Source organism: Loxodonta africana, chromosome 14, assembly GCF_030014295.1.
Source record: "Loxodonta africana isolate mLoxAfr1 chromosome 14, mLoxAfr1.hap2, whole genome shotgun sequence".
NCBI classification, from domain to species: Eukaryota; Metazoa; Chordata; class Mammalia; order Proboscidea; family Elephantidae; genus Loxodonta; species Loxodonta africana.
Window position 1 is genome coordinate 54,209,180 of NC_087355.1, and position 25,936 is coordinate 54,235,115.

A 25,936-nucleotide genomic window follows, 5' to 3' on the forward strand; every position below is an offset into this window, starting at 1 on the left:
TTTCTTGTAGTAGAGCTTTGTAGTTTTCTTTGTATAGGTCTTTTACATCCTTGGTAAGATTTATTCCTAAGTATTTTATCTTCTTGGGGGCTACTGTGAATGGTATTGATTTGGTTATTTCCTCTTTGGTGTTCTTTTTGTTGATGTAGAGGAATCCAAGTGATTTTTGTATATTTATTTTATAACCTGAGACTCTGCCAAACTCTTCTATTAGTTTCAGTAGTTTTCTGAAGGATTCCTTAGGGTTTTCCGTGTATAGGATCATGTCATCTGCAAATAGTGATAGCTTTACTTCCTCCTTGCCAATCCGGATACCCTTTATTTCTTTGTCTAGCCTAATTGCCCTGGCTAGGACTTCAAGTACGATGTTGAATGAGAGTGGTGATAAAGGGCATCCTTGTCTGGTTCCCGTTCTCAAGGGAAATGCTTTCAGGTTCTCTCCATTTAGAGTGATATTGGCTGTTGGCTTTGTATAGATGCCCTTTATTATGTTGAGGAATTTTCCTTCAATTCCTATTTTGGTAAGAGTTTTTATCATAAATGGGTGTTGAACTTTGACAAATGCCTTTTCTGCATCTATTGATAAGATCATGTGGTTTTTATCTTTTGTTTTATTTATGTGATGGATTACACTAATGGTTTTTCTGATATTAAACCAGCCTTGCATACCTGGTAGAAATCCCACTTGATCAGGGTGAATTATTTTTTTGATGTGTTGTTGGATTCTATTGGCTAGAATTTTGTTGAGGATTTTTGCATCTATGTTCATGAGGGATATAGGTCTATAATTTTCTTCTTTTGTAATGTCTTTACCTGGTTTTGGTATCAGGGAGATGGTAGCTTCATAGAATGAGTTGGGTAGTATTCCGTCTTGTTCTATGCTTTGAAGTACCTTCAGTAGTAGTGGTGTTAAGTGTTCTCTGAAGGTTTGGTAGAACTCTGCAGTGAAGCCGTCCGGGCCAGGACTTTTTTTTGCTGGGAGTTTTTTGATTACCGTTTCAATCTCTTTTTTTGTTATGGGCCTATTTAGTTGTTCTACTTCTGAGTGTGTTAGTTTAGGTAGGTAGTGTTTTTCCAAGAATTTATCCATTTCTTCTAGGTTTTCAAATTTGTTAGAGTACAATTTTTCATAGTAATCTGAAATGATTCTTTTAATTTCATTTGGCTCTGTTGTGATGTGGTCCTTCTCGTTTCTTATTCGGGTTATTTGTTTCCTTTTCTGTTTTTCTTTAGTCAGTCTGGCCAATGGTTTATCAATTTTGTTAATTTTTTCAAAGAACCAGCTTTTGGCTTTGTTAATTCTTTCAATTGTTTTTCTGTTCTCTAATTCATTTAGTTCAGCTCTAATTTTTATTATTTGTTTTCTTCTGGTGCCTGATGGGTTCTTTTGTTGCTCACTTTCTATTTGTTCAAGTTGTAGGGACAGTTCTCTGATTTTGGCTCTTTCTTCTTTTTGTATGTGTGCATTTATCGATATAAATTGGCCTCTGAGCACTGCTTTTGCTGTGTCCCAGAGGTTTTGATAGGAAGTATTTTCATTCTCATTGCTTTCTAAGAATTTCCTTATTCCCTCCTTGATGTCTTCTATAACCCAGTCTTTTTTCAGGAGGGTATTGTTCATTTTCCAAGTATTTGATTTCTTTTCCCTAGTGTTTCTGTTATTGATTTCTAGTTTCATTGCCTTGTGGTCTGAGAAGATGCTTTGTCATATTTCGATGTTTTGGACTCTGCAAAGATTTGTTTTATGACCTAATATGTGGTCTATTCTAGAGAATGTTCCATGTGCACTAGAAAAAAAAGTATACTTTGCAGCAGTTGGGTGGAGAGTTCTGTATAAATCAATGAGGTCAAGTTGGTTGATTGTTGTAAGTAGGTCTTCCGTGTCTCTATTGAGCTTCTTACTGAATGTCCTGTCCTTCTCCAAAAGTGGTGTGTTGAAGTCTCCTACTATAAATGTGGAGGTGTCTATCTCACTTTTCAATTCTGTTAAAATTTGATTTATGTATCTTGCAGCCTTGTCATTGGGTGCATAAATATTTAATATCGTTATGTCTTCCTGATCAATTGTCCCTTTTATTATTATATAGTGTCCTTCTTTATCCTTTTTGGTGGATTTAAGTCTAAAGTCTATTTTGTCAGAAATTAATATTGCTACTCCTCTTCTTTTTTGCTTATTGTTTGCTTGATATATTTTTTTCCATCCTTTGAGTTTTAGTTTGTGTCTCTAAGTCTACGTTGTGTCTCTTGTAGGCAGCATGTAGATGGATCGTGTTTCTTTATCCAGTCCGTGACTCTCTGTCTCTTTATTGGTGCATTTAGTCCATTTACATTCAGCGTAATTATAAATAAGTTTTTAGTGCTGTCATTTTGATGCCTTTTCATGTGTGTTGTTGGCCAATTCATTTTTCCACATACTTTCTTGTGCTGAGACCTTTTTCTTAGTAGATTGTGAGATCCTTATTTTCAGAATGTTTAACTTTATGTTAGTTGAGTCGTTACGTTTTTCTTGGCTTTTTTCTTGAGTTATGGAGTTGATATTCCTTTTTGTGGTTACCTTATTATTTACCCCTATTTTTCTAAGTAAAAACCTAACTTGTATTGTTCTATATCGCCTTGTATCACTCTCCATCTGGCAGTTCGATGCCTCCTATATTTAATCCCTCTTTTTGATTATTGTGATCTTTTATCTATTGATTTCCATGATTCCCTGTTATGTGTATTATTTTGTTTATTTATTTATTTTTTAGAATTAATCTTAATTTGTTTGTTTTTGTGCTTTCCCTATTTGAGTTGATATCAGGATGTTCTGTTTTGTGACCTTGTATTGTGCTGGTACCTGATATTATTTGTCATCTGACCAAACAATCTCCTTTAGCGTTTCTTGTAGCCTTGGTTTGGTTTTTGCAAATTCTCTAAACTTGTGTTTATCTGTAAATATCTTAATTTCTCCTTCATATTTCAGAGAGAGTTTTGCTGGATATATGATCCTTGGTTGGCAGTTTTTCTCCTTCAGTGCTCCGTATACGTCGTCCCATTCCCTTCTTGCCTGCATGGTTTCTGCTGAGTAGTCTGAACTTATTCTTATTGATTCTCCCTTGAAGGAAACCTTTCTTTTTTCCCTGGCTGCTTTTAAAATTTTCTGTTTATCTTTGGTTTTGGCAAGTTTGATGATAATATGTGTTGGTGTTTTTCTTTTTGGATCAATCTTAAATGGGGTTCGATGAGCATCTTGAATAGATATCCTTTCGTCTTTCATGATGTCAGGGAAGTTTTGTGTCAGGAGTTCTTCAACTATTTTCTCTGTGTTTTCTGTCCCCCCTCCCTGTTCTGGGACTCCAATCACTCGCAAATTATCCTTCTTGATAGAGTCCCACATGATTCTTAGGGTTTCTTCATTTTTTAAAATTCTTTTATCTGATTTTTTTTCAGCTATGTTGGTGTTGATTCCCTGGTCCTCCAGATGTCCCAGTCTACATTCTAATTGCTTGAGTCTGCTCCTCTGACTTCCTATTGTGTTGTCTAATTCTGTAATTTTATTGTTAATCTTTTGGATTTCTACATGCTGTCTCTCTATGGATTCTTGCAACTTATTAATTTTTCCACTATGTTCTTGAATAATCTTTTTGAGTTCTTCAACTGTTTTATCAGTGTGTTCCTTGGCTTTTTCTGCAGATTGCCTTATTTCATTTCTGAGGTCATCCCTGATGTCTTGAAGCATTCTGTAAATTAGTTTTTTATATTCTGTATCTGATAATTCCAGGATTGTATCTTCATTTGAGAAAGATTTTGATTGTTTTGTTTGGGGGGTTGGAGAAGCTGTCATGGTCTGCTTCTTTACGTGGTTTGATATGGACTGCTGTCTCCGAGCCATCACTGGGAAACTAGTTTTTCTAGAAAATCCGCTGGTACGCTGGCTCCTGGCTCTGAAAACAATCGTTGTCTCCCCGTATTTGTTCGTTCTCCGTCTCTAAATCTGTGTTTGTTGTTCAGAGTTCGTAGATTGTTATGTATGTGATCTATTCACTTGTTTTCCGAGTCTTTCTTGCAAGAGGGATCCGCGGTAGCGTCCACCTAGTCCGCCATCTTGGCCCCGCCTCGGTAATATTAATTTTTGTTCCTCTGTGTCTTTTTTTCTATGACTGATTTTAAGATTTTTCTTCTTAGCACTGGTTTTTCAGCAAGATTATTATGATGTACTACTATTCCCATTGAATGAATTAAAATTTTTTTTCTTGTATTTTTCCATCTCTAGGCATTCCATTTAGTTCTTCCTTATATTGTCTATTTCTCTTCTTACATATTTATATTTTTCTTTATATTTGGAGCATACTTATAATAGTTTTTAAAAAGCTTTTGCCTGCTAATTCCATTATTTCTGCCTGTAAAAATGGTGTGAGATCGGAGTCTGACATCTTCTCTCTTCGTAAGGGGGAAGGAGAATCAAGATGAACAGCCAAGACTGATTCCTATGAGGCGGAGGTCAGACATGCCTCGTCTCTCCCCCATCTTTACCAATTCTGACATCAACCATCTCTCCCACGGCACTCTCTGCCTCTCTGCTGGGTTTGAATTCATTGCGATGGCCACACAGAACTCGCTATACTCACTATTATGGGGTTTATTAGGAAAGCAACAGATGACAGTTCAGGTTCGCGAACACTCTGGATACAGTTCCATCAGGACAACCTTTTACCAGCTGTGCTCACAGACAGGCTTCTGCCTGGTCCTGGGCCTCTGCCCTGCTCAGGGGCAAATGTCACAAAGCTGTTTTAGCTCTGGCGATAAGTACCCAGAGACACCCTGCTCTGCCAGTAAGCCTCGGCCCAAAGGTGCTTAGCTCTAGCTCTGTGGTTTGGCAAACTTAGCTTCACCAAGTGCGTGGAAGCACTCTCCAGCAAGCCTCCTGCCCAAAGGCACTCAGCTTTCTTGTTCCGTGGGCCGGGAAACCCACTGCACTGTCTCTGCTGCTGTTTTTTCCTGCCAGTTTGTCCTGCTGCTGTTTGTCTGCATCGTGTTTCTCTGTCTTCAGTGTAACAGCTGTCTCTGTCTCCTGGGCCCAGGAGCTTCTCAGCACAGGGATCTTATGTCCAAAGGATGCGCTTTCCACTTCCTTGGTAGTGGTAGGATCCTCTTCCTGCTCTGAAATTGGTTCTCTTTTATGTCTAAAAAAAAAAAAAGAAAAAAAAAATTTTTTTTTTCTTTAAGTATGTCTAGGTGGATGGCAAAACTGACCAATCCCCTTGGTGGGCCACAATTACCTTATTTGCAGAGTCTCACGCAATCACTTGTTCGGGAGTTAGAAGACCATGGCGAGAAAGGCCACATAAAAGCGATCCATCACATCACACTGTCATTTCTGTGTCCGTTTATCTTGACTAATTTCCCCCTGTTTTATAGGTCACATATTTTACCTTATCACATTTTTTTATGCTTTATTAGGTCAGATTTAGTATATGCCTTACTACTGTGTTAGTTTAATCTTATTCCTAAAGTATGACCCATTTGGGATCTCTAATAAGTGTCCCCAGTGTTGAATGAAGACACTCTACTCTGTCTAGTTTGAATGCCTCTCAGTATTGTGTGAGTTCAGGTTATAGCTCTGAGTTCCTTTGAGTCTCTGCTCGGCCTTGTGCTGTGTCACAGTATGCACATGTGGCTTAATGTTCAAGATCAGACTCAGGAGTCTGTTGCAGAGTTTGGTGCTCTTTCTGCATAGATGTCTCCTGCTTAGTACTTTGCCCTTCAAATTCCATTCTCTATTGTGCTCTGCTTAGTATTCCCTTCCCTGTATTGTTGCCAGGAGATTAATTGCTTCCACGCAGAGATTCAGGATGATCATAGGGCTCACCTAGTTTGTCTCCTTTATCTCAAGACTCACGGTCAGTCAAATTTGTGCAAACAATTGTGTCATATATTTTGGCCAATTTTCTTGTTTTTTATGGTAGGTAGGTAAGTCTAGTTCCAGTTTCATTGTGACTGGTAGTAGAAGTTCTTTATGAATATTCTTGTACATGTCTTTTTGTAGTCTATTTATTGAGTCTTTTTGGGGGCATGTGTAAGAGTGTAATTGCTGGGTCATATTGTAGGTTTTAGTTGTTGTAGCTTTATAGTATGCTTTAATACATGTTTGGGTAAGACTGTTCTTGGAATTATTTCTTTTCAGAATTATTTTGGATGTTCTCTTTGAGGTGAAATTTACAGTCAATTTATCATTTTCCTATCCCTGCCCCCAATTTCCTTTTCCCCCTAATTTTTCTGGAATTGTATTAAGATCTAGAATAACTTGGAGGAACGGAAATATTTAAAGTGTTGAATATTTCCATCAGGAACTAATGTTATGCCTTTGCATTTATGCTGATCTAAGAAGTCAGCATAGACTGTAATTACCAGGAGCACAAGATCTGTAATCAGATTGCCTGGATTTCAGTCCTTGCTCTTATTTTTTAATTTATACTTGAGTGTGTACTTAACATCTCTAAATTTTAGTTTTAGTACATGTAACCAAACCAAAAACTCATTGCTGTCGAGTCAATTTTGACTCATAGCAACCCTGTAGGACAGAGTAGAACAGTGCTGTAGGGTTTCCAAGGTTGTAATAGTTGCTCTACACTGGCCCAGGCTCCCCTTAACTTCCTGAAAATTGTGAAAGCAAAACAATATACACTAATAGGTATTAGTAGTTAATAATAGTTATTGTAGTTAATAATACTAATTATTAATAATACTAATGCTAATCCAGAAGGTGACCCAGTAAGGGTGACACATGAGTTGGGAGGTTTTTTTAGTTAGAGATAGTTAATTGTTCCCATCCTATCCACTGTGGATTGACTGCTTGCTTCTCCATCATTTTCTGACCATGGATTTATAGATTTTGGTAATATAAAAATTAATTTCTTCTCAGATTATTGAGAGAAGGATTTTTTACTGTACACTGTTTTTGACAAGGTGCTATTGAACTCTACAGAACTGAAAGTGGAACACTGAGTTGATTATAGTTTAAATGCATTTTTGGTCCATTTTATTTGTATGAATAATTTACTTTAAATTACAAATGTTTTAATTTAGTGTAATTTAACAATTTAGTAGTTAATTTAATAGTTATTTTTAGATTATTAGATGCATAATCCCCACAATTTCTTTTTCTTTCCATTTAAGCACTAAATAAATTCAATTATAAGGCTTTTATAATACATTTATAAAAACCTGTGTTTTATTTAAAATATTTATGCCTTTATTTCAATTTATATTATGGAAGAAATAAAAAAGGAAAATACTTAACTTCAGTAAGCTAAATGTGACTGTACTTAATATGATACTTTAACAGTTACTTTAAAAGCTTTAGTGTCAATGAAAATATGCAGAAAACTTGAGGACTATTAAATCATGGCTTTAAACAGCAATACAATTTTAATACCAGTCGTCTTTGTTGAGGATAAATGATTCAACTTCTCTTTTTTTGTTTCAAATTAATTGAAAAGTGTAATTCCAATATATAATGAAACACTAAGTTTTTCTATGTAACAAACGTCATTTTTCATGTCTGCTTCATATGACCACAAATCTGTAGATAGAAATTTCTTCCCAGTATATTGCACTCAGTCGTGCAAACTTATCTTTTTAGGGTCAAAGAAGAGCACAAACCACAACCGACACAGTAAGTAAATGTATTAAGAGTGCAGTAGGCTTGACTTCTCTGTACCTTTGCCACATTCTGCTTTCTGCACCTTTGATGGTATTAGCTTACACTAATACTGAACAAGCTGCAGCTAGTGTGTCTTCTGCTTTCTGACTCTCTGGCTTGTAAGAGAGCTGCCTGCAGCTTCTTACTTCATCCCTATAGTGACTGGATGTAGTTTTTTGCTGCCTGCTTGTGGACTGGTTAAGTGTTAAATCTTAATTTCCCTACATTTTTACTGCCTGGATAATTGGAGCTCACATTTCCATTGGCTGTAGCTTTTGTGCCTGTGTATTTTTATTATTATGGATAAGAAAACATTTGACCTACATTGTTATTCATTTGATTATTCAGTCACATTATTTGCTTATTTAAACAGGTGGTTTCCCTTTAGTGGGATCACTGAACTGGTAAATAACGTTCTTCAGCCCCAGCAAAAACAACAAAATGAAAAGGAGCCCCAGACGTAAGTAAGCTGATCTATAAAGACTAAATATTATCTCTGATAGTATGACATACTGGAGAGTATGTATTAAAATCCTGCCCTTACAATACTATGCCCTCAAAAAGGAAAATTGTTAGGCTTGAGTTTGGTACTTTCATCTTTAATTATCCCATGGAAATCTAAAAAGGAAGCGTGAATAATTTCTGGGGAAGTAAAAAAAGAGTTAATTCTCCCCTAAATTTTAGTAAATATAATGTAAACCATATTTACCCAGTAAAATATCTTTGTCCAGTACTGCAATATGTTCCACAGTGTGTTTCTTTGAAAAATAATTCCGGAAGACATGAAGTGGTGTTAATCACCCAAACTCAGTCTTTGCACAAATACTTTTGGAAAGGTTAAAAACCGCTAAGCAGCTTTCTGTATTGTAACATGCTCCAAGAGTATGAGAGCATACACTGTTTACTAAACTTATATGAATACCAAATCGTGTTTTCCCTGAGCATTTCATTAGGTTATAAAACATGATTTGGGAAATGCAGTAGTTTATTCATACATTGTCCTGAAGCATTAAAAATAATGTGTAGATTCCATTTGTTTTGGTTGTTAGCAGATTTAAAAAATTCTTTAAAAAGTAAATTGCTCACATTTGTATACTTATAAGTTTGTGCAAGTAATTTGTTTTACATTGTTGAGGTAGAAGTAATGCTGAGGATGTGAAATAGTCAGTGAGTATTTAAATCCCAGTTTCCTTATGATGAATAACACCGTATCAGAAATGCTCTTACCATGTAGCCTCTTCTAAGTAGTAATATCTGTGGAGAAGATGATTTGATTGTCGGAATTGGTGATTGAGAAGTGACGTGAACTTTAGGAGAGAATGAGAATGAATACTAGGAGCTCTAAAATGAAATACTCAGAAAAACATTAACATATTGTCTATAATGCGAACTAAAAGAAATATCTTTTTGTTTTGTGCTATTGATGAGGGTAATTACCTCATCCATTTTATGTTACTTCATATGCATTTTATTTCATATTTTGTTAATGTTTCAGTTCCAACTGAAGCAAAACTATGTTGTTATATACTATTCTTAATATTTGATATGTAGTTCTGAAATTGGAACTTGTATTATTTTTAAACTAGTTGAACTCAGGGTCTGTGTTCCTCTTGTCTAATGTTTTTTCTCTGGCATCCAGCAAAATGGCTGATACATAGTGAGAACTCAATAAATATTCCTTCACAACAGATTTTACTTGGGTTATCCTTTTTTAGTATAAGAAAAAATACTTTGACATAGGAATAAAATTATATTTAATTAACCCTTTTCTAACCAGCAATCTTTGTGTTAAAATAGCACCCAGTGTCATTATTTTGTTGATTTTTCTTTAAGGCAGTAAAGCCTAACATAGAATAAAATGATAAAATCAATAGCAAAACATAATTATATGTAGCATTGCCTCAATTTTAAATGACTTCAGTTGTGTATCTTGTGAATGAGTTTTAGAAAAATAATCAAGATTACATCACATCATGTAGTAGATTGCAACGGTCATTAAATAAAATGACAAATATTTTGTGAGTAGCTTTAAAAAGTGAGCTTTAAATTGTTGAAATAAAGTGACAGTTGGTTGACATAAACAAAGATCAAGAAATAGCTTGACTTCGATAATAAATGTAATTCAATCTGCTTTGAATTTTGGATGTTTTAAAAATTAATTCTTGATTAATGGCTATTTTTTCCATTAAAGCTTCTATGATAATGAATTCATTCTTGTTGTATGATGTATGCAGTTTTAAAAATTTAGAAATTAATAGAGAATATTTGTCTTCTTCATCTCGCATTCTAGTTACACAGAAGATTTCTGGTCTATCATTTTCCGGGAATGTTCCTTTCTCTTTCTGAACCACAGACTGGAGTAGTTTCTGAAATCCCCTTTTATAATTCATCTCCTTCAGAGTTATAAGACTTCTTCTTTCTGGTCATTTGATTTGCTTTTCTTCTTGACTATAGTTTGAGGGGGATAATGTCTTAACTGCCTTCTATTCATTTGTTCATAAAACTATTTCTGAAAGCTAAATTCCAGGTATTTATTTTAAGTTATAAACGTTAAAAAGCATGACTTGTGTTTCTTTATATTCTTTAAACATTTTCATGTCAGAATAAGTAAGTGAATATTTTATTATATAGCTAATATTAAAAATATATTGTTTCTTCAACAGTAATTCCATTTAAATCAATTTACCTAGCTTCCATTTTGTGGTTGTCCTAAACTATAATAATGTAAGCTGATTTAGGTCTGTATTTTTGGAGTTTGTTTATTTCACATAGTTCATTAGCATATTGACTTTGGTAACTCTGTGAAGTCTGTATTAAAATCCCAGCTTGACAGATGTGGTAGACACTGGTACTCAGGCTAAATAACTTGCCAACAGTTTCATATAGCTAATAGGTAACAAAGCCAATGCTAGAACCATGTCTAAAGACAAATCTCCTCCCCACCCTCCCAATCATAGATTGCCTTGAAATACCGAGTTGTTCTTGCTCATTTAAAATACCTCAACTCAATTTTAAATAAGGCACACATTAACTGATTACCTAGTGTTATGGATTGAATTGCGTCCCCCCAAAATATATGTACACTTGGCTAGGCCATGATTCCCAGTATTGTGTGGTTGTCCACCATTTTGTGATCTGGTGTGATTATACTATGTGTTGTAAATCCTAACCTCTGTGATGTTAATGAGGCAGGATTACAGGCAGTTATGTTTATGAGGCAGGACACAATCTACAGGATTAGGTTGTATTTTGAGTCAATCTTTTTTAAGATATAAAAGAGAGAATTGAGCAGAGAGGAGAGGAACATCATGCCACCAAAAAGAAGTGCCAGGAGCGGAGCGTGTCCTTTGAACCCAGGGTCACTGTGCTGAGAAGCTCCTAGATCAGGGGAAGACTAATGACAAGCCCCTTTCCCCAGAACCAACAGAGTGAGAAAGACTTCTAGAACTGGCGCCCTGAATTGGGACTTCTAGTCTTCTAAACTGTGGGAGAATAAATTTCTGTTTGTTAAAGTCACCCACTTGTAGTATTTCTGTTATAGCAGCACTAGATAACTGAGATGCCTAGTATGTGTCAGACACTGTTCTAGGAAAAAGATAAATGGTCCCAGGCAGATAATGTACATAAAAATAATTACAATAGAACATATTATTCAGAAGTACCACATTAAGAGTGAATTTTAGCTCTGCCCATTGGGGATCAGTGTTATTGAAGTTGAAACAAGGTCTTACATACTAAAAAAGAGTATATAATTGAAAAAAAAAAAGGTAATTTGCTTTCCAATTGATGGAACAACATATTCAAAGGTTTGAAAGAGCATGATGTGCTTGGAGACCTGCAGGAGAGCATTATGGTACTAGTGTAAATGCTAGAGGAGGAGCGGCTGTGAATTAAAGGATAATGCTGTAAAGAGAAAACCAAAAACAAACCAAAAAACCCATTGCCATGGAGTTGATTCTGACTCATGGTGACCCCATGGGACAGAGTAGAACTGCCCCGTAGGGTTTCCAAGGGAACAGCTGGTGGAATCCAACTGCTAGCCTTTTGATTGGCAGCTGTAGAGCAAACCAAGGTTCACATCATGAAGAATTTTGTATACTAGTAGTTTTCAGAATCACCTAGGAGCTTCTCAAAAATTCAGATACTTGGGTCCCTGCTTAGAGGTTTAAATTCATTAGGTTTGGGGTGAATTCAGAGTCTCTGTATTATTAAAAAGAAATAAATACGTAAAGCCTTCTAGGTGATTGTGATGATTAGCCAGGTTCAGGAATTAGTGCAAGATGTCCTGCAATTGAAAGTTATAATTTATATGCAACTTTTTAAAGTACATTCTTTTGGGTGTTTACATTTATTAGATGTTACTAATTATTATGATATCTTAGTAGTTAGTAAGATTAATAACAGTTGTGTTGCTACATCAAGCAATAGTTCAAGGCTTATAGAAACTACACCAATTTGAGATTTAGTGCAATTAAGTTCACCCAAACTTAAAATGTAGATAATGTTGTGATCAGAGTTTTCCTTTTATTATTTTTTTCGATGAAGAGCCTGTGGTCTTTTACCCAGGCAGGAGTGGATAAAAGTGTTTTACGTCCTATGTCTTTTTCAAAGAGGCACTTTATTTTGGCAGAAGCAGTTGGTGAAATATTTATAGTGGTCTTAAAGTGCTTCTTCTATTTACTACCTTTTTTTCAGAATTGAATTTGTTAAATACCTTTTTTCAAGAACGAAATTTCAGAAAAGCAATGAAACACATTTTCCCCTCAGAGTCAGAGAGAGGAAACATTCCCGAGTGTCAGTAACAAACTACAAGTGTACTTTTTAACTGTTTTTAATCTTAGCCTTTAATACCAAGATTATTTCGTTGTTTGAATGGAATAATCATTTCAGTCCCAGAGATTCTATATCTAGTGATTATATAAAAGTTTTAAAATTTTTTTAAGAAATTGCGCTTCTGAGTTTAATTGCCTTTCAGGTATTGGTTATGGTGACGTAAAGTAGAGGTGCAAAATTATATTAAAGATACATATTAAAGCTAAAGGATTAATATTAAGTAAAGAACTTATGTGACTTTTTTCAGTTATGTTTCTGTGTGTGTATGTGTGTGTGTATGCAACAGTAACAAATTGTTTTGGAGAAATATTGTTGGCCTAAAAACAGTGAACCAAATATCTAATTTATTTGAAATAGTTTACAATATTTCTCAACATTGTCTTGCTGATTTCTGTAACTTGTGATGTCATAAACTAAGTTGGGTAGGAGATAATAGTGGAAAATAATTCTTAGTATGGAATTCAAGGCATTCTCCCCCAAGCTGCCTTTCCAGCTTTTTCTGTTACATTTCCCTTCCTCCTCTTTACTCTATGCATACCTTATGCCAAATGAAAATACTTTCAGTATCTTGAACTCTCTGCTTTCCTGCTTTGCACGTGCAATATATTAGGCTGAAATTCACTCTTCATTTTCTGCCTATTATAATTTTGCATATCTTTCAAGGCTAAGATGTACATGATGTTTAAAAACTAAAAAATGTGCCTCTTCTATGAAGTCATTCTGACACCATTCACAATTACTCTTCCTTGTGCACCAGTAGCAGTTTTTCTTATGTATTTATTTAGCATATGTTTCATTTTACTTCATTAGTTTACATGCCAGTCTTAAGTCTATACATGTCTCTCTTTCTATATATATATATATCTTCTCTTACTAATGACAAGGACTGGGTCACATTCAGCTTTATGTTATATTTTTGTTCCATCACCTATCAAATAGTACATGTGCAATACATGTTTATTTATTCATCATTAATTCAAATGTTCAGTAAGTATTTATTGAGAACATGCCACGGGCCATGCATTATTCTGCCCACTGGGGATAAAAAAGAGAGCAGAAACAGAAAAAACAATCCTCAAGGGTTATGTATTCTAATTAGAGAGGTAGTCATTAATCGAGTAATTTTATAAGTGAATATAAATCTGCAACTGTAGTAAGTCCAATATACTATGGTGCTTTGAAAATATTTAATGGAATGATTTTGACCTAGTCAGGGATAAGGAGTATCTTTCTAGGGAAGTAGTATTGAGTACAATGAGAATAATGAGTTATGAAGGCAAAGAGCAGAAAGTGTCATGGTTATATTAGCTTCATGAAATTGTTGGAGAGCTGGGTTTTACTTTTTTCTGAAAAAAACATATAGAACCTGGGAATATTAAAAACTTCTGTCTTTAATCTGTGTTTTGAATGGACCTTTGACAGTCTGTGGAAGCCTATAGACTGTTTCTCAAAATAATGTTTTTAAGTGCATATAGTATAATATAAACAAGGGAAGTCAATTAAATTAAAATACAGACCTATCCATGCACCTGTTGGGGGTGAATGGTGAGTTAAGGTTTAAAATTTGAGTTAAAAAAATTACATGTAAAGCCATCTCGGTCTGTTACTGTTTTTTTTTTGGTGAATCTGCAGTAAGTGAAGAGACTCGCCATGTTTATAAGTGAGACGACTCAACATTGTAAAGATACCAATTCTCCAACAAGTGTATTGTAATTCCAATAAAAATCCCACCAGGATTTTCAAGGAAACTGGATAAAAGGATTAGAATATTTATATGGAAGGGAGAAGTTTTATAACTAGTAAAACAGTTTTCAACAAGCAGAGCCAAAGAAGGACTCAATTACCAGACATCAAAACAAATTACAAAGCCGGAGTACTAAATATTCTGGAATATACGAATAGTTGTTTTTCTTTAAACTGAAATTATTCCTCTAATAAAAGGAAGTTAATCTAATTTTATGGAGTCCTTTTGAAATCTTCCTTACTATGAGAAGCCACCCTCAGTTTCTTTATTTTGAACTATAAAGTATTGCTTGGAGAAGACACAGTAGCCTGAAATGACCTCAAGTAATTCTAGTTTGGATACCTATAGCAATTATCTGATGGAATTTATGAACAGGGAGATATAGAAATTTAACATCAATATAGAAATTTCTAGGGCTGTGACCTTAAAATGACAAGTTTTGAAAGTTGCAGTAAGCAAACCTTTGAAAAATTACTTTAAAAATAGTAATGGAAGCAGTTAGGTTGCAGAGATCATGAAAATATACCCATAAGATCCATGGAAAAACACCAATAATAACAACAACAAACTGTGACTGGGGGTAAATTTCCAGGAACAGCTGTAAACATGGACTGAAAAGTTCAGTTATCTGAAAGAATTCAGAAGTGGAGAATATTTGCTGTGGAGAACACTGAGTTCAATGAGTTACTTTAGTAATGATGAAGACAATGATATAGAAGATATGAAAATTTTGGGTAAAATAGCTTTATGAAATAAGTGGGAAAAAGCAATATTTGTAAAGTGATGTATTATATATGTCTTTTAAATATTTATAGTAAGGGTTTTAAATTATTATGAATGTATCTTTGACTCGTTCATCTACATCAGGCATCTACAGACTGTGGCCTGTGGGCCAAATCCAGCTCGCTGCCTGTTTTAAGAAGTTTCATTGGAAATCAAACAAAACAAACAAACAAAAAAAAACCTGTTGCTGTCAAGTTAATTCCGATGCCAGCAAAACAGTGGAGCTCAATTATTTACTTATTGTCTATGACCACTCTTGTGTACCAACGGCACATTTGAGTAGTTGTGACAGAGATCCTATGGCCCACAAGGCCTAAGATATTTTCTGCCTTGTCCTTAACAGAAAAAGTTTGCTGAACTTTGATCTACATTGTCAGAAGGTTATATATTCAAATTTATATATTTAAGATCTTTTGGACCTTTTATTGTATTTGAACTTTGGTTATGACAGTGTTGTTCTGGAGTAGGAACAAACACAAAAACTAATGAAACAGAATGAAGAGTCCATGAATAGACCCATGTGCATACGGGAGCTTATTATATGAGAGAATGACTTCATGAATCAGTGGGGGAAGGGTGGGTTATTTCATAAATAATTTTTGGGAACATGGAGTCTTTTTATGGAGAGGAAAGCTCTGGTAGCCCAGTGATTAAGCGTTGGGCTGCTACTGGAAAGGTCAGCGGTTTGAACCTGATGGCCGCTGTGCAGGAGAAAGACGATGCAGGTGGCTTTCGTTAAGATTTACAGCCTTGGAAACCCTATGGGGCAGTTCTGTCCTGTTCTGTAGGGTCGCTGTGAGTTGAGATCTACTCAATGGCAGTGGGTTTGGTTTTTGGGGTTTTATATGGAGAAGAACGAAAGTAAATCCTTGAATCACATCACATATAAAAATAAACTTCAGATTGACTGAAAGCCTAATATGAGAGGTGAAATTATAAAGCTATTAGAAGAAAATGTAGAATATTTTCGTGACCAATTTAGGGGTTAAGTAAACGTTTTTTTTTTTTTTAGCTACCAAAACCAGAAACCATAAGGGGCAAAATTGGTGCATTTGACTACATCAAAATTAAAGATTTCTGTTGAGCAAAGGACAGATGTCACGTACAAAATTAACAGTCACTTGACATACTGGGAGAAGATATTTGCTATGCTTAATTTATAAAGGATTATTGTATAGATTATATAGGGTACCCTGCAAATTAGCAAGAAAAATACAGGAAATCCAATAGCAATATGTTGGGTAAAGAATATGCATAGACGATTCATAAGAGAGGCAGTTTAATTGGATAAACTTCATTAGAAGTCAGAAAAATGTAGGACATCTGTTTGCATCTGTCAAAGCTGCAAAAATTAAAAAAGTTGAGTAATATCACATATTGATGAGAATGAGAGGAAACTGCAATCTCCATAGCCTGCTTGGAGGTGTGCTAACTGTTTTAAGCCATTTGGGAGAGCAGTTTAAAAGTATTTAGTGAAATTGAGTATACGCACTATACTCCTGCATATATACCCCAGAGACAACCTTATGTGGGTTTACAAAATGTCATTACAGAAATATTGTAATAAAGAATTATAAAGGGCCACCTTTTCTTAAATAAAGAAATGGATGAATAAAATATGGTTTATGCAATCAGGGAATATTTTGTTGTTGTCGTTGTTTGCTGCCATCTAGACCTACGGCAACCCGGGCACAACTGAATGAAACACTGCCTGGTCTTGCATCATTCCCATGATTGGTTAAGGATCAAACCACTGTGATCCACAGGGTTTTCATTGGCTGATTTTTGGAAGTAAATCGACAGACTTTTCTTCCTAGTCTGTCTTAGTCTGGAAGCTCTGCTGAAACCTGTTTAGCATCATAACAACATGCAAGCTTGCACTGACAGATGGGTGGTGGCTGTGCGTGCGGTGACTTTTGAAATATATACCTGTGTGAGTTTTGACATACACATTTCTACGTCTACCATCACATTGTCTGGGAGTCAAACCTGGGTCTCCTGCATGGAAAGTGAGAATTCTACCACTGAACCACCAATGCCTCATTAAAATACATAAACTGGATGCAAAAACCAGAGCGTTTAAGAGCATGGACTTTGGAGCAACACTGAATTTGAATCTGGCTTCTACCACCTACCAGCTGTGTGACCACGAGTAAGATAAGCTTTCTATAAAATAGAAATAATAATAATCAAAATGATAATAATAGGAATAATAATAACACCCATCTACCTGATGCATAGCAAGCACCATATGTATTAGCTATTTAGATTTTAATATAAAAAATATATGATTGTGATGGAAGTCAAATCTAATTGGAAAAGAGAAAATTATTAATTAAAATAGGAGTCAAGCATGGATCAGTGCTACCAAGTTTATGATCGATCCTATTCTGGATACCTAAGATTTAAAACTCAAGCATAACAATTGTGAGCATGGTGCAGGACCGGGCAGTGTTTCATTCTGTTGTACACAGTGTTGTATGAGTTGGAACCGACTTGGCAGCGCCTCATAACACCAAGGTTTCACAAAAGAAAAGGGGGTAAAAAAAAGCATGCAGAGCATTTCATTGTAGGCAAAGAGAAGAGCATGTATAAAATACAAAGACCCTATAATGAGACACATTACACTTAAACCTGGTGGGACATCATCAGAGAAGAGCAGTATGTTATTGAGGTTACTGAAAAAGTTAGTCAAACTGACATAGCTATTTGGAATTCATTGACACCAAATGTGAAAAAGGAAGTGTGCTTTTGTGATTAAGTGAATACGAGGACTTCTGGAGTTCTGTTTTATGTACCTACTGACTGTAGACTGGCACTTTAAAAAATTGGTACTTTTTTTTTTATCTTAAAATTCATGTGTTTGTGTATGTATATATATATATATAACCTCTTTTAAAAGTCAGATTTTGTGAGGTATAACTTTTTTACAGTACAGTTTACCCTTTCGAAATATACACCTGGATGAGCTTTGGCAAACATACACAGTAATATATCCACCATCACTATCAAGATATAGGATATTTCCTTTATACCAAAAAGTTGCTATGCCCATTTGTAGTCAAATCCGTCTCTCTACTCTAGTCCCTGGTAACCATTGATCTGATCTCTGTCCCTATAATTTTGCCTTTTCCAAAAGGTCATGTAAATGAAATCATATTGTATAGGTGCAGGCAAACTACACCTGTGGCCAAACTGGCCCCCCATCTGTTTTTTATAACTGATGAGTTAAGAATGGTTTTTACATTTTAAAATAGTTGCACAAAATTTAAAAAACGGTAGTATTTTGTGGCTGTAAAATAATACAAAATTTAAATTTCAGTGTCCATATATAGTTTTATTGGAATACAGCCATGCTCATTCATTGATATACAGGTTGTTGCTGACTTATGACAGGGTTCCGTTCCGACTACTCCGTTGTAAATCATTTCTGACGTAAGTCAAATACCTCTTTTTTTTTTTTTTTTAAGTTTTCATTATTTTCTTTTATTATCAGTGTCTTAGTCATGCAGTACTGCTATAACAGAAATACCACAAGTGGATGGCTTTAACAAAGAGAAATGTATTTTCTGACAGTCTGGTAAGCTAGAAGTCCAAATTCAGGGTGTTAGCTCCGGGGGAAGTCTTTCTGTCTGTTGGCTCTGGAGGAGGGTCCTTGTCATCAATCTTCCCCTAGACTAAGAGCTTCTCCGGGCAGGAACCCTGGGTCCAAAGGACGTGTCCTGCTCCCAGTGCTGGTTTCTTGGTGGTAGGAGGTTCCCAACTCTCTGCTTGCCTCCCTTTCCTTTTTTTTCTTATAAAATAAAAGGTGCTGCAGGCCACACCCCAGGGAAACTCCCTTTACATTGGATCAGGGATGTGATCTGAGCAAGGGTGTTACATCCCACCCTAATCCCCTTTAACCACAGGCAGAGATTATAATTTATAACACATAGGAAAATTACAATCATAAAATGGAGGACAACCGTACAGTACCGGGAGTCATGGCCTGATAGAGCTGACACATATTTTGGGGGGACACAATTCAATTCATGGCAATCAGTATCTTTATAAATTCGGTCTTTGTCTTTGGGCATTGGAAACATTACCTATAAATTTACAGTTATGATATCAGCAAATTACACACTGCAGCGTTGTATGTAGTGATGTTACTAATGATCAAATGTACCAAAGAAAAAAAAAGTACATCCGTAAGCGCAGTTTTTGTAGCTCACACATGTTGTAAGTCAGGGACCACTTGTATTGTGCTGGTCCCTGACTCCTTCTGGTTCATGGCTTTTTATGTCCTTTTAAAGGCATCTTTGCCTGACTTATCTAAGAAGTCTTTATCTGACCCAGGGTCACAAAGTTTTTCTGAAATGTTTTCTTCTAGAAGTTGTACGAGTTTAGTCATTGTGTTTAGGTCTAATCCATTTGAGTTATTTTTTGTATAAGGTGTGAGATTTGAGTTGAGGTTTATTGTTTTTTTTTTCACACACGGATTTCCAATCACTCTATTTTTTTTAAAATGTGAATTTTCTATCGCTTAAAAGAATATTTCTCCACTGAATTATCTTAGCACCTGTGTAAAAAATTGATGACCATATAAATACTGGACTATTTCTGGACTCTCCGGTCTATTCCATTGACAGATTGTTTATCCTTTGCCAATACTATATTGACTTGATTGCTGTGGCTTTTAGAGTAAGTCTTGAAATCAGGTAGCGTGAGTCCTTCAGCTTTCTTCTTTTTCAAAATGTTTTGAGTATTTTAGGCCTTTTACTTTTCTGTATAAATTATAGAGTCAGCTTGTCACTGTCTACAAAAAATTATGCCGGGATTTGATTGGGAGGGTGTTGAATCAATAGATCAATTTGGAAACAGTTGACGTATTAACAATATTGATTTTTCTCATCAATAAATATGGTATATTTCTCCTATTATTAGGTCTCCTTTGATTCTTCATTGGTGTTTTATAGTTTTCATCATAGAAAGTCTGCACATATTTTGTTAGATTTATTCCTGAGTTTTTCCTTTCCTTTACTTTTCCCCTCTCTTCCCTCACCTCCCCTCCTCTCCCCTCACTCTCCTTCATTCTCCTCTCTTTTTTCCTGCTGTTACAGACTGTAAATTTTTGATTTCAAGTTGTTCATTGCTAGTATATAAAAATATAATTGAGTTTTATATGTTGATCATGTAGCCTGTAATCTTGTTAAACTTACTTGTTATAGGAGCTTTTTTTGTAATTTCTTTGAGATTTTATACATAGACAATTACCATCTGCACAGAGAAGACAGTTTTATATCTTCCTGTCTAATCTGTATGCCTTTTCTTTCTTTTTTCTTGCCTTAATGCACTGGCTAAGATTTCCAGTTTGATGTTAACTGTTAAATAAGAGAGGACACCTTGCCTTGTTCCTGATCTTGAGGAGAAAACATTCAGTCTTTCACCATCCAGTATAATATTAGCCGTAGGTTTTTTTTAGATGCCCTTATCAGGTTGAGAAAGTTTCTGTCTGTTTCTGGTTTGCTGAGCTGTTTTGTCAAGTGCTTTCTCAACTTATTTTGAGCTAATCGTGTGATCCCCCCCGACTTTAGTCTGTTAATATGGTGAATTACATTGCTTGATACTAGAATACGGAAGGAGCCTTGCATTCCCAGGGTAAGCAGCGTCTGCTTGTGATGTCTTACCCTTTAATATATTTCTGGTTTTTATGTGCTAATAGTGTGCTGAGGATTTTTGCATTTGTTCATGAGGAATACTGGTTTATCATTTTCTTGTCATATCTTTGTATATGTACAATGGTTTTGGTATCAGAGTAATGCTGGCCTTATGATATTAGTCGGGAAATGTTCCTTTTTTATTTCCTGGAAGAGGTTGTGTAGAATTGGTATTTTTTTCTTCCTTAAATGTTTGGTAGAATTCACTGAGGAATCCACCCAGCACTGGAGTTTTTATTTTTGGAAGATTTTTAATCTAATAATTAAATTTCTTTAATAGATACAGGATTCATGCTATTTATTCTTGATATAGTAGATTCTGTCTTTGAAGGAAATGGTCCATTTCTCATGTATGCTGTAGAATTGTTCCCAGTATTTCCTTATAATGTTTATGTTTGTGGGCTCTTTAATGATGTCCCCTTTCTCATTCTTGCTACTGGTAATTCGTGTCTTCTCTCTTTTCTCCTAGTCATTTTGGCTAAAGGTTTATCAATTTTATTAATTTTTTCAAATTGCCTGCTTTTTGTTTCCTTGATTTCTGCTTTAATCTTTATTATTTCCCTCCTGCTTTGAGTTTAATTTTCTCCTTTTGCTAGTTTCCTATGAAAACATATTGCTGACTTGAGACCCTTTTCTTTTTAATGTAAGTATTTATTTATATGTGTAGGCCTGGTTTTCCATACAGTATTTTCAAGGAGCATCATTCCCCTGCCTGAAGAACTTCTTTTAAATTCTTTGTAGTACAAGTCTACCAGTGAGGAATTTGCCTGAAAAAGTCTTTATTTTCCCTTCATTTTTTGAAACATAATTTGGGTATGGAATCCTGGGTTGACAGTTTTTTTCCGCTAGTACTTTATAGATGTCACTAATTTTTCCTAAACCTATCAGACAACTGAAGTTATGAGGCAATGAAGTAATCTGAATTCCAAGGAGTAACATGCCCCACCAAGGAGAAATGGGACACACTGTTTCTCCTTTGGCAGAGCACAGGAGAAAGTGGTGGCAGGAGTTTCTGCCCCGCCCTTAATGGTAAAAGACCTCTGATTTTTATTAGAGCACGTTTCTGGGCCCAAGAGAGTTTCCTTCTTCCTCTTTCTTGGGTAGAGGTTTTTGTCCTTCCACATTTCCCCTAGCTGAAACAAATCTTTGCCTGTGCCCTGGGGATAACAGAGTTCACTTTCTTCCCTAATGGCTTAAAGTTTTTGCTTGTTTAGGAGAGAAGGGCCTGGGGCAATGTGCGGGTCACCCAGCAGCTGCTAGTCACCTCTTTTATACCTACATATGTGTCCCCCACAAAAAACGGTAGGTCTTCTTTGTCTACCTGCCAGGGTTTCTCACGAGCACTAGTGGTAGCCTGTGGAAAAGTACTTAAGTGCTTGGAGTGGGTGCGAACTTCCCTTGAGTCTGGGGCCCCTAGCTATGTCGAAACTGTCATGCTAGCCCACACTTGGCCATTAACGGTTTGTTAAAATTTTAGCTGATTTCTTCTTCCTGCTTGTATGGTGGCCACCACTTTCTTCTGTGCTTTGCCAAAGGTGAAACAGTTAGTGGGTCCTTTTCTCCTTGGTGGGACTTGCCGCTCTTTGGACTTCGGATTACTTGGTTGCCTTATAACCTCAAATGTCTGATGGGTTCAGGATAAGTTAACGGTTTTATAGATTATTTAGCATTTTGTCATTGTTAAGATGACAGCTTTCTACTTTCTAAGCGGGACTAATTATAGTTTTAAGACATTTTCAATTTTCTTTATAAAGATGGTGTAAGTAAAAGGTTTTATCACAATTTTTTTAATTAGGGTAAATAATACCTGTTTTAGGCACTTTTTAAAAAATCTTTTTGTTTTATTTTAAAATGAAGGTTGGATTTACTTTTATTTGCACAGCCTCCCTTAAACCAAACCTGTTGCCATTGTGTCGATTCCGACTCATAGTGACCCTCTAGGACAGAACAGAACTGCCACATAGGGTTTCTAAGGAGTGCCTGGTGGATTCAAACTGCCGACCTTTTGGTTAGCAGCTGTAGCTCTTAACCACTATACCACCAGGGTTTCTACAGCCTCACTTGGTCTGCCCCTAATATTTCACAGGCTTTTTATAGCCGACTAGTGTCCAGACTGTTGAACAGATTTAAACAGTTAGTGAGCGCACTCATCCAGTGTTTTTCCCTCTGTTTGGATTCTGCAGATGACTGTAATTGAGGCTCAGTCTCGATTATTTGAAATTCATAAGTTTTGGCATGACTACCCAGTGCTGCTGGTGTAAGTCAAATTAGCTCCCTCTATTTCAGAAGCTAAACTGTTGAAAAATAATGTTGTAAATATCGTAGAGCATATGACTGAACGTATGTTACAAATGGTAGATAGAAATTCTGGAATTCCACTCAAAGAAATATCTTCCTAAACATAGTAATTGGTTCTTAAATAAACATTCAAGTCAGAAGACAGAACTAGTTGTAACGCTTTTATGATGTGATATACTACACAAGATGCTATTCTGTAATTAGAAAATTAACTTTTTATTATTTTATTCTCACCTTATGAATTGTTTTGGTTATGAAATTGTGTCTTCAGATTGTGGGTAATGACTATTTTTTGAGACCATCAGGAAGCTAATTAAAATTTTTTTTCTCTGCAGAAAACTGCATCAGCAGTTCGAAATGTATAAGGAGCAGGTAAAGAAGATGGGAGAAGAATCACAGCAGCAGCAAGAGCAGAAGGGTGACGCCCCGACCTGTGGCATCTGCCACAAAACAAAGTTTGCCGATGGCTGTGGCCATCACTGCTCGTACTGCCAGACGAGGTTCTGTGCTCGTTGTGGAGGCCGGGTGTCACTACGCTCAAACAAGGTACAGAAATGATTCAGGTTACACCTAACAATTCTCTGATATTTAAGCATGTTGTTAGTAAAATTAGCTGCAGTTATTATTCAGATAAATCAAAGAACAAAAGCCTTTTTTTATGTCTTCATTTCAGGTAAAATAAGCTTTTTTACCTTTTAACTGAATTAAGAAGATAATTGTTTCAGTGTTTCATTTCATTTGGTTTATGCTTTTATTTAGAATTGTAGGATTTTAGACTTTCAAAGAGTATGAAAGAAATGCAATTGGTCTAATTTCTTTATTTACAGGTGCAGAAAACTCAGATCAGACAGACTGAAGACCTTTCTCAAAGTCCTTTCTCAAAGTCCCACAAATGATTAATGTCACAGTTGTGACATAGCTTTCTCCATTACTACACATAATTTTTAAAAACCATAGATGTGCTTTTTCTTTGGCCCCTGTTGCCTGTTTTTCGAAAGAGGCCATTTCCAGTGTTGAGATTCTGTGTTTTATAATTTCTTCTTCTATTGTTTTAACATTAATAAAATAAACATTGGGCTATGGAATTTAAGAAAGAAATGCTAAGGAGGTGTTTCGCACTTATTACTAGGATTTTGTAGTTTATCCATCCACTTTTGGGGAATATGTTAATGATACCCAAAGAATAATTTGTTGAAATTAGCAAAAACAGTATTTTAAAGTGTTTGCCTCGGTAAGGTCTTTAGAACTTGCATTTATCTCCTTACTAGTATCTTATCTTCCAGTTCTTCGGTGGTTTTTAAATAGGAAGCTCATATCTTTAAATACATTAACCAGATGCTGTCCAGATGATTTTGACTCCTGGCAACCCCAAGTGTGTCAAAGTAGAACTGTGCTCCATAGGATTTTCAAAGGCTGGTTTTTCAGGAAATCACCAGGCATTTCTTCTGAGGTGTCTGAATTTCTAGCCTTTTGATTAGCAGCCAATACCTTACCTATTTGCACCACCCAGGGACTCCTTTAAGTACAGTACTTAGTGGGAATTTGTTAGCCCTGTGTGATTTCATTCCCCCCTCCCCACCACCATTCCCCCTGTTCTTGTTGTTTTGTTTTGCCTAGAGCTAATAACTTTTCTTTTTTCCTCCTAATCTTTCTCCCTGGTTTACTTGATTATGTTTTTTTTTTTTCCCCTTGCCTGATTGCATTGGCTAAAAACTGCAGTACAATTTTGAATAGGTGGTGGAACAGACATCCTTGTCTTGTTCCTAATCTTAGGGGTAAAGCACTTAGTCTTTCACTGTTACATATGGTGTTAACTGTAAGCTTTTTGTAGATGCCATTTTAGTTTGCTGAGACTTCTTTTTTTTAACAAGGAATGGCTGTTAGATTTTGACAAATGCTTTTTCTGTGTCTATTGAGATAATCATATGTGTTTTTTCTGTTTGTTCGTTAGTATAGTGAACTGCATTGATTGATTTAAAAAGTTTTTATTTTATTATTATAAAATACATATAAAATAAAATTTGCCATTTTAATAACTTTTAAGTACAATTCAATGACATTAATTCCTTCTGCAATGTTGCATAACCATCACCACTATCCATTTCCAAAAGTTTTTCATCACCTCAAACAGAGATGTACCCATTAGGCAAAAACTCTTTTTCTCCCTTATCCCTGGCACCTGGTAATCACTAATCTACTTTCTGTCTCTATGAATTTTCCTATTTTAGATATTTCATGTAAGTGAAATCATACAATATTTGTCTTCTCATGTCTGACTTATTTCTCTTAGCATAATGTTTCTAAAGTTCATCCATGTTGTAGCATGTATTAGAATTTCATTCCTTTTTATGGCTAAGTGACATTCGAGTGTATGTATATACCACATTTCTTTATTTATTTGTTGATGGACGCTTGGGTTGCTTGCATCTTTTGTCTATTATGCATAGTGCTGCAATGAATATTGGTGTTCAAGTATCTGTTTCAGTCCTTAATTTCAAATCTTTTGGGTATATACCTAGTAGTAGACTTGCTAGGTTATATGGTAGTTCTATGTTTAATTTATTTTTTGAGGCACCACCAAAGAATTTTCCAAAGTGGATGCACAATTTTACATTTCTACCAGCAATACAAAGGTTCTAATTTCTACACATTTTCACCCAAACTTGTTATTTTCAATTTTTTCTACATGTACAATTTAGTGACATTGATTACATCCTTTGAGTTGTGCAACCATTCTCACCCATCTTTCTGAGCTGTTCCTCCCTCGTTAACATAAACTCACTGCCTCCTAAGGTTCCTAGCTAATCTTTCAAGTTGCTGTTGTCAATTTGATCCCATATAAATAGTTCTTAAAAGAGCATAATGCTCAAGGCAGATGTTTTTTACTGGTTAAGTTAA

General features: G+C 35.5%; 1 protein-coding gene and 1 pseudogene across 1 annotated transcript in view; one reads left to right on the top strand and one right to left on the bottom strand.

Moving 5' to 3' along the window:
- Positions 1–7,531, bottom strand: part of LOC104845736 (zinc finger CCCH domain-containing protein 15-like) — a 110,840-nt pseudogene extending 103,309 nt beyond the window's left edge.
- Positions 1–24,048, top strand: part of LOC135227634 (regulating synaptic membrane exocytosis protein 2-like) — a 132,147-nt gene extending 108,099 nt beyond the window's left edge. The window contains exon 2 of the mRNA XM_064267987.1: positions 23,374–24,048. Coding sequence (XP_064124057.1) covers positions 23,374–23,596 — 223 coding nt within the window. The 3' untranslated portion in view covers positions 23,597–24,048. The remainder of the gene's footprint in view (positions 1–23,373) is intronic.
- The last annotated feature ends 1,888 nt before the right edge of the window (positions 24,049–25,936 follow it).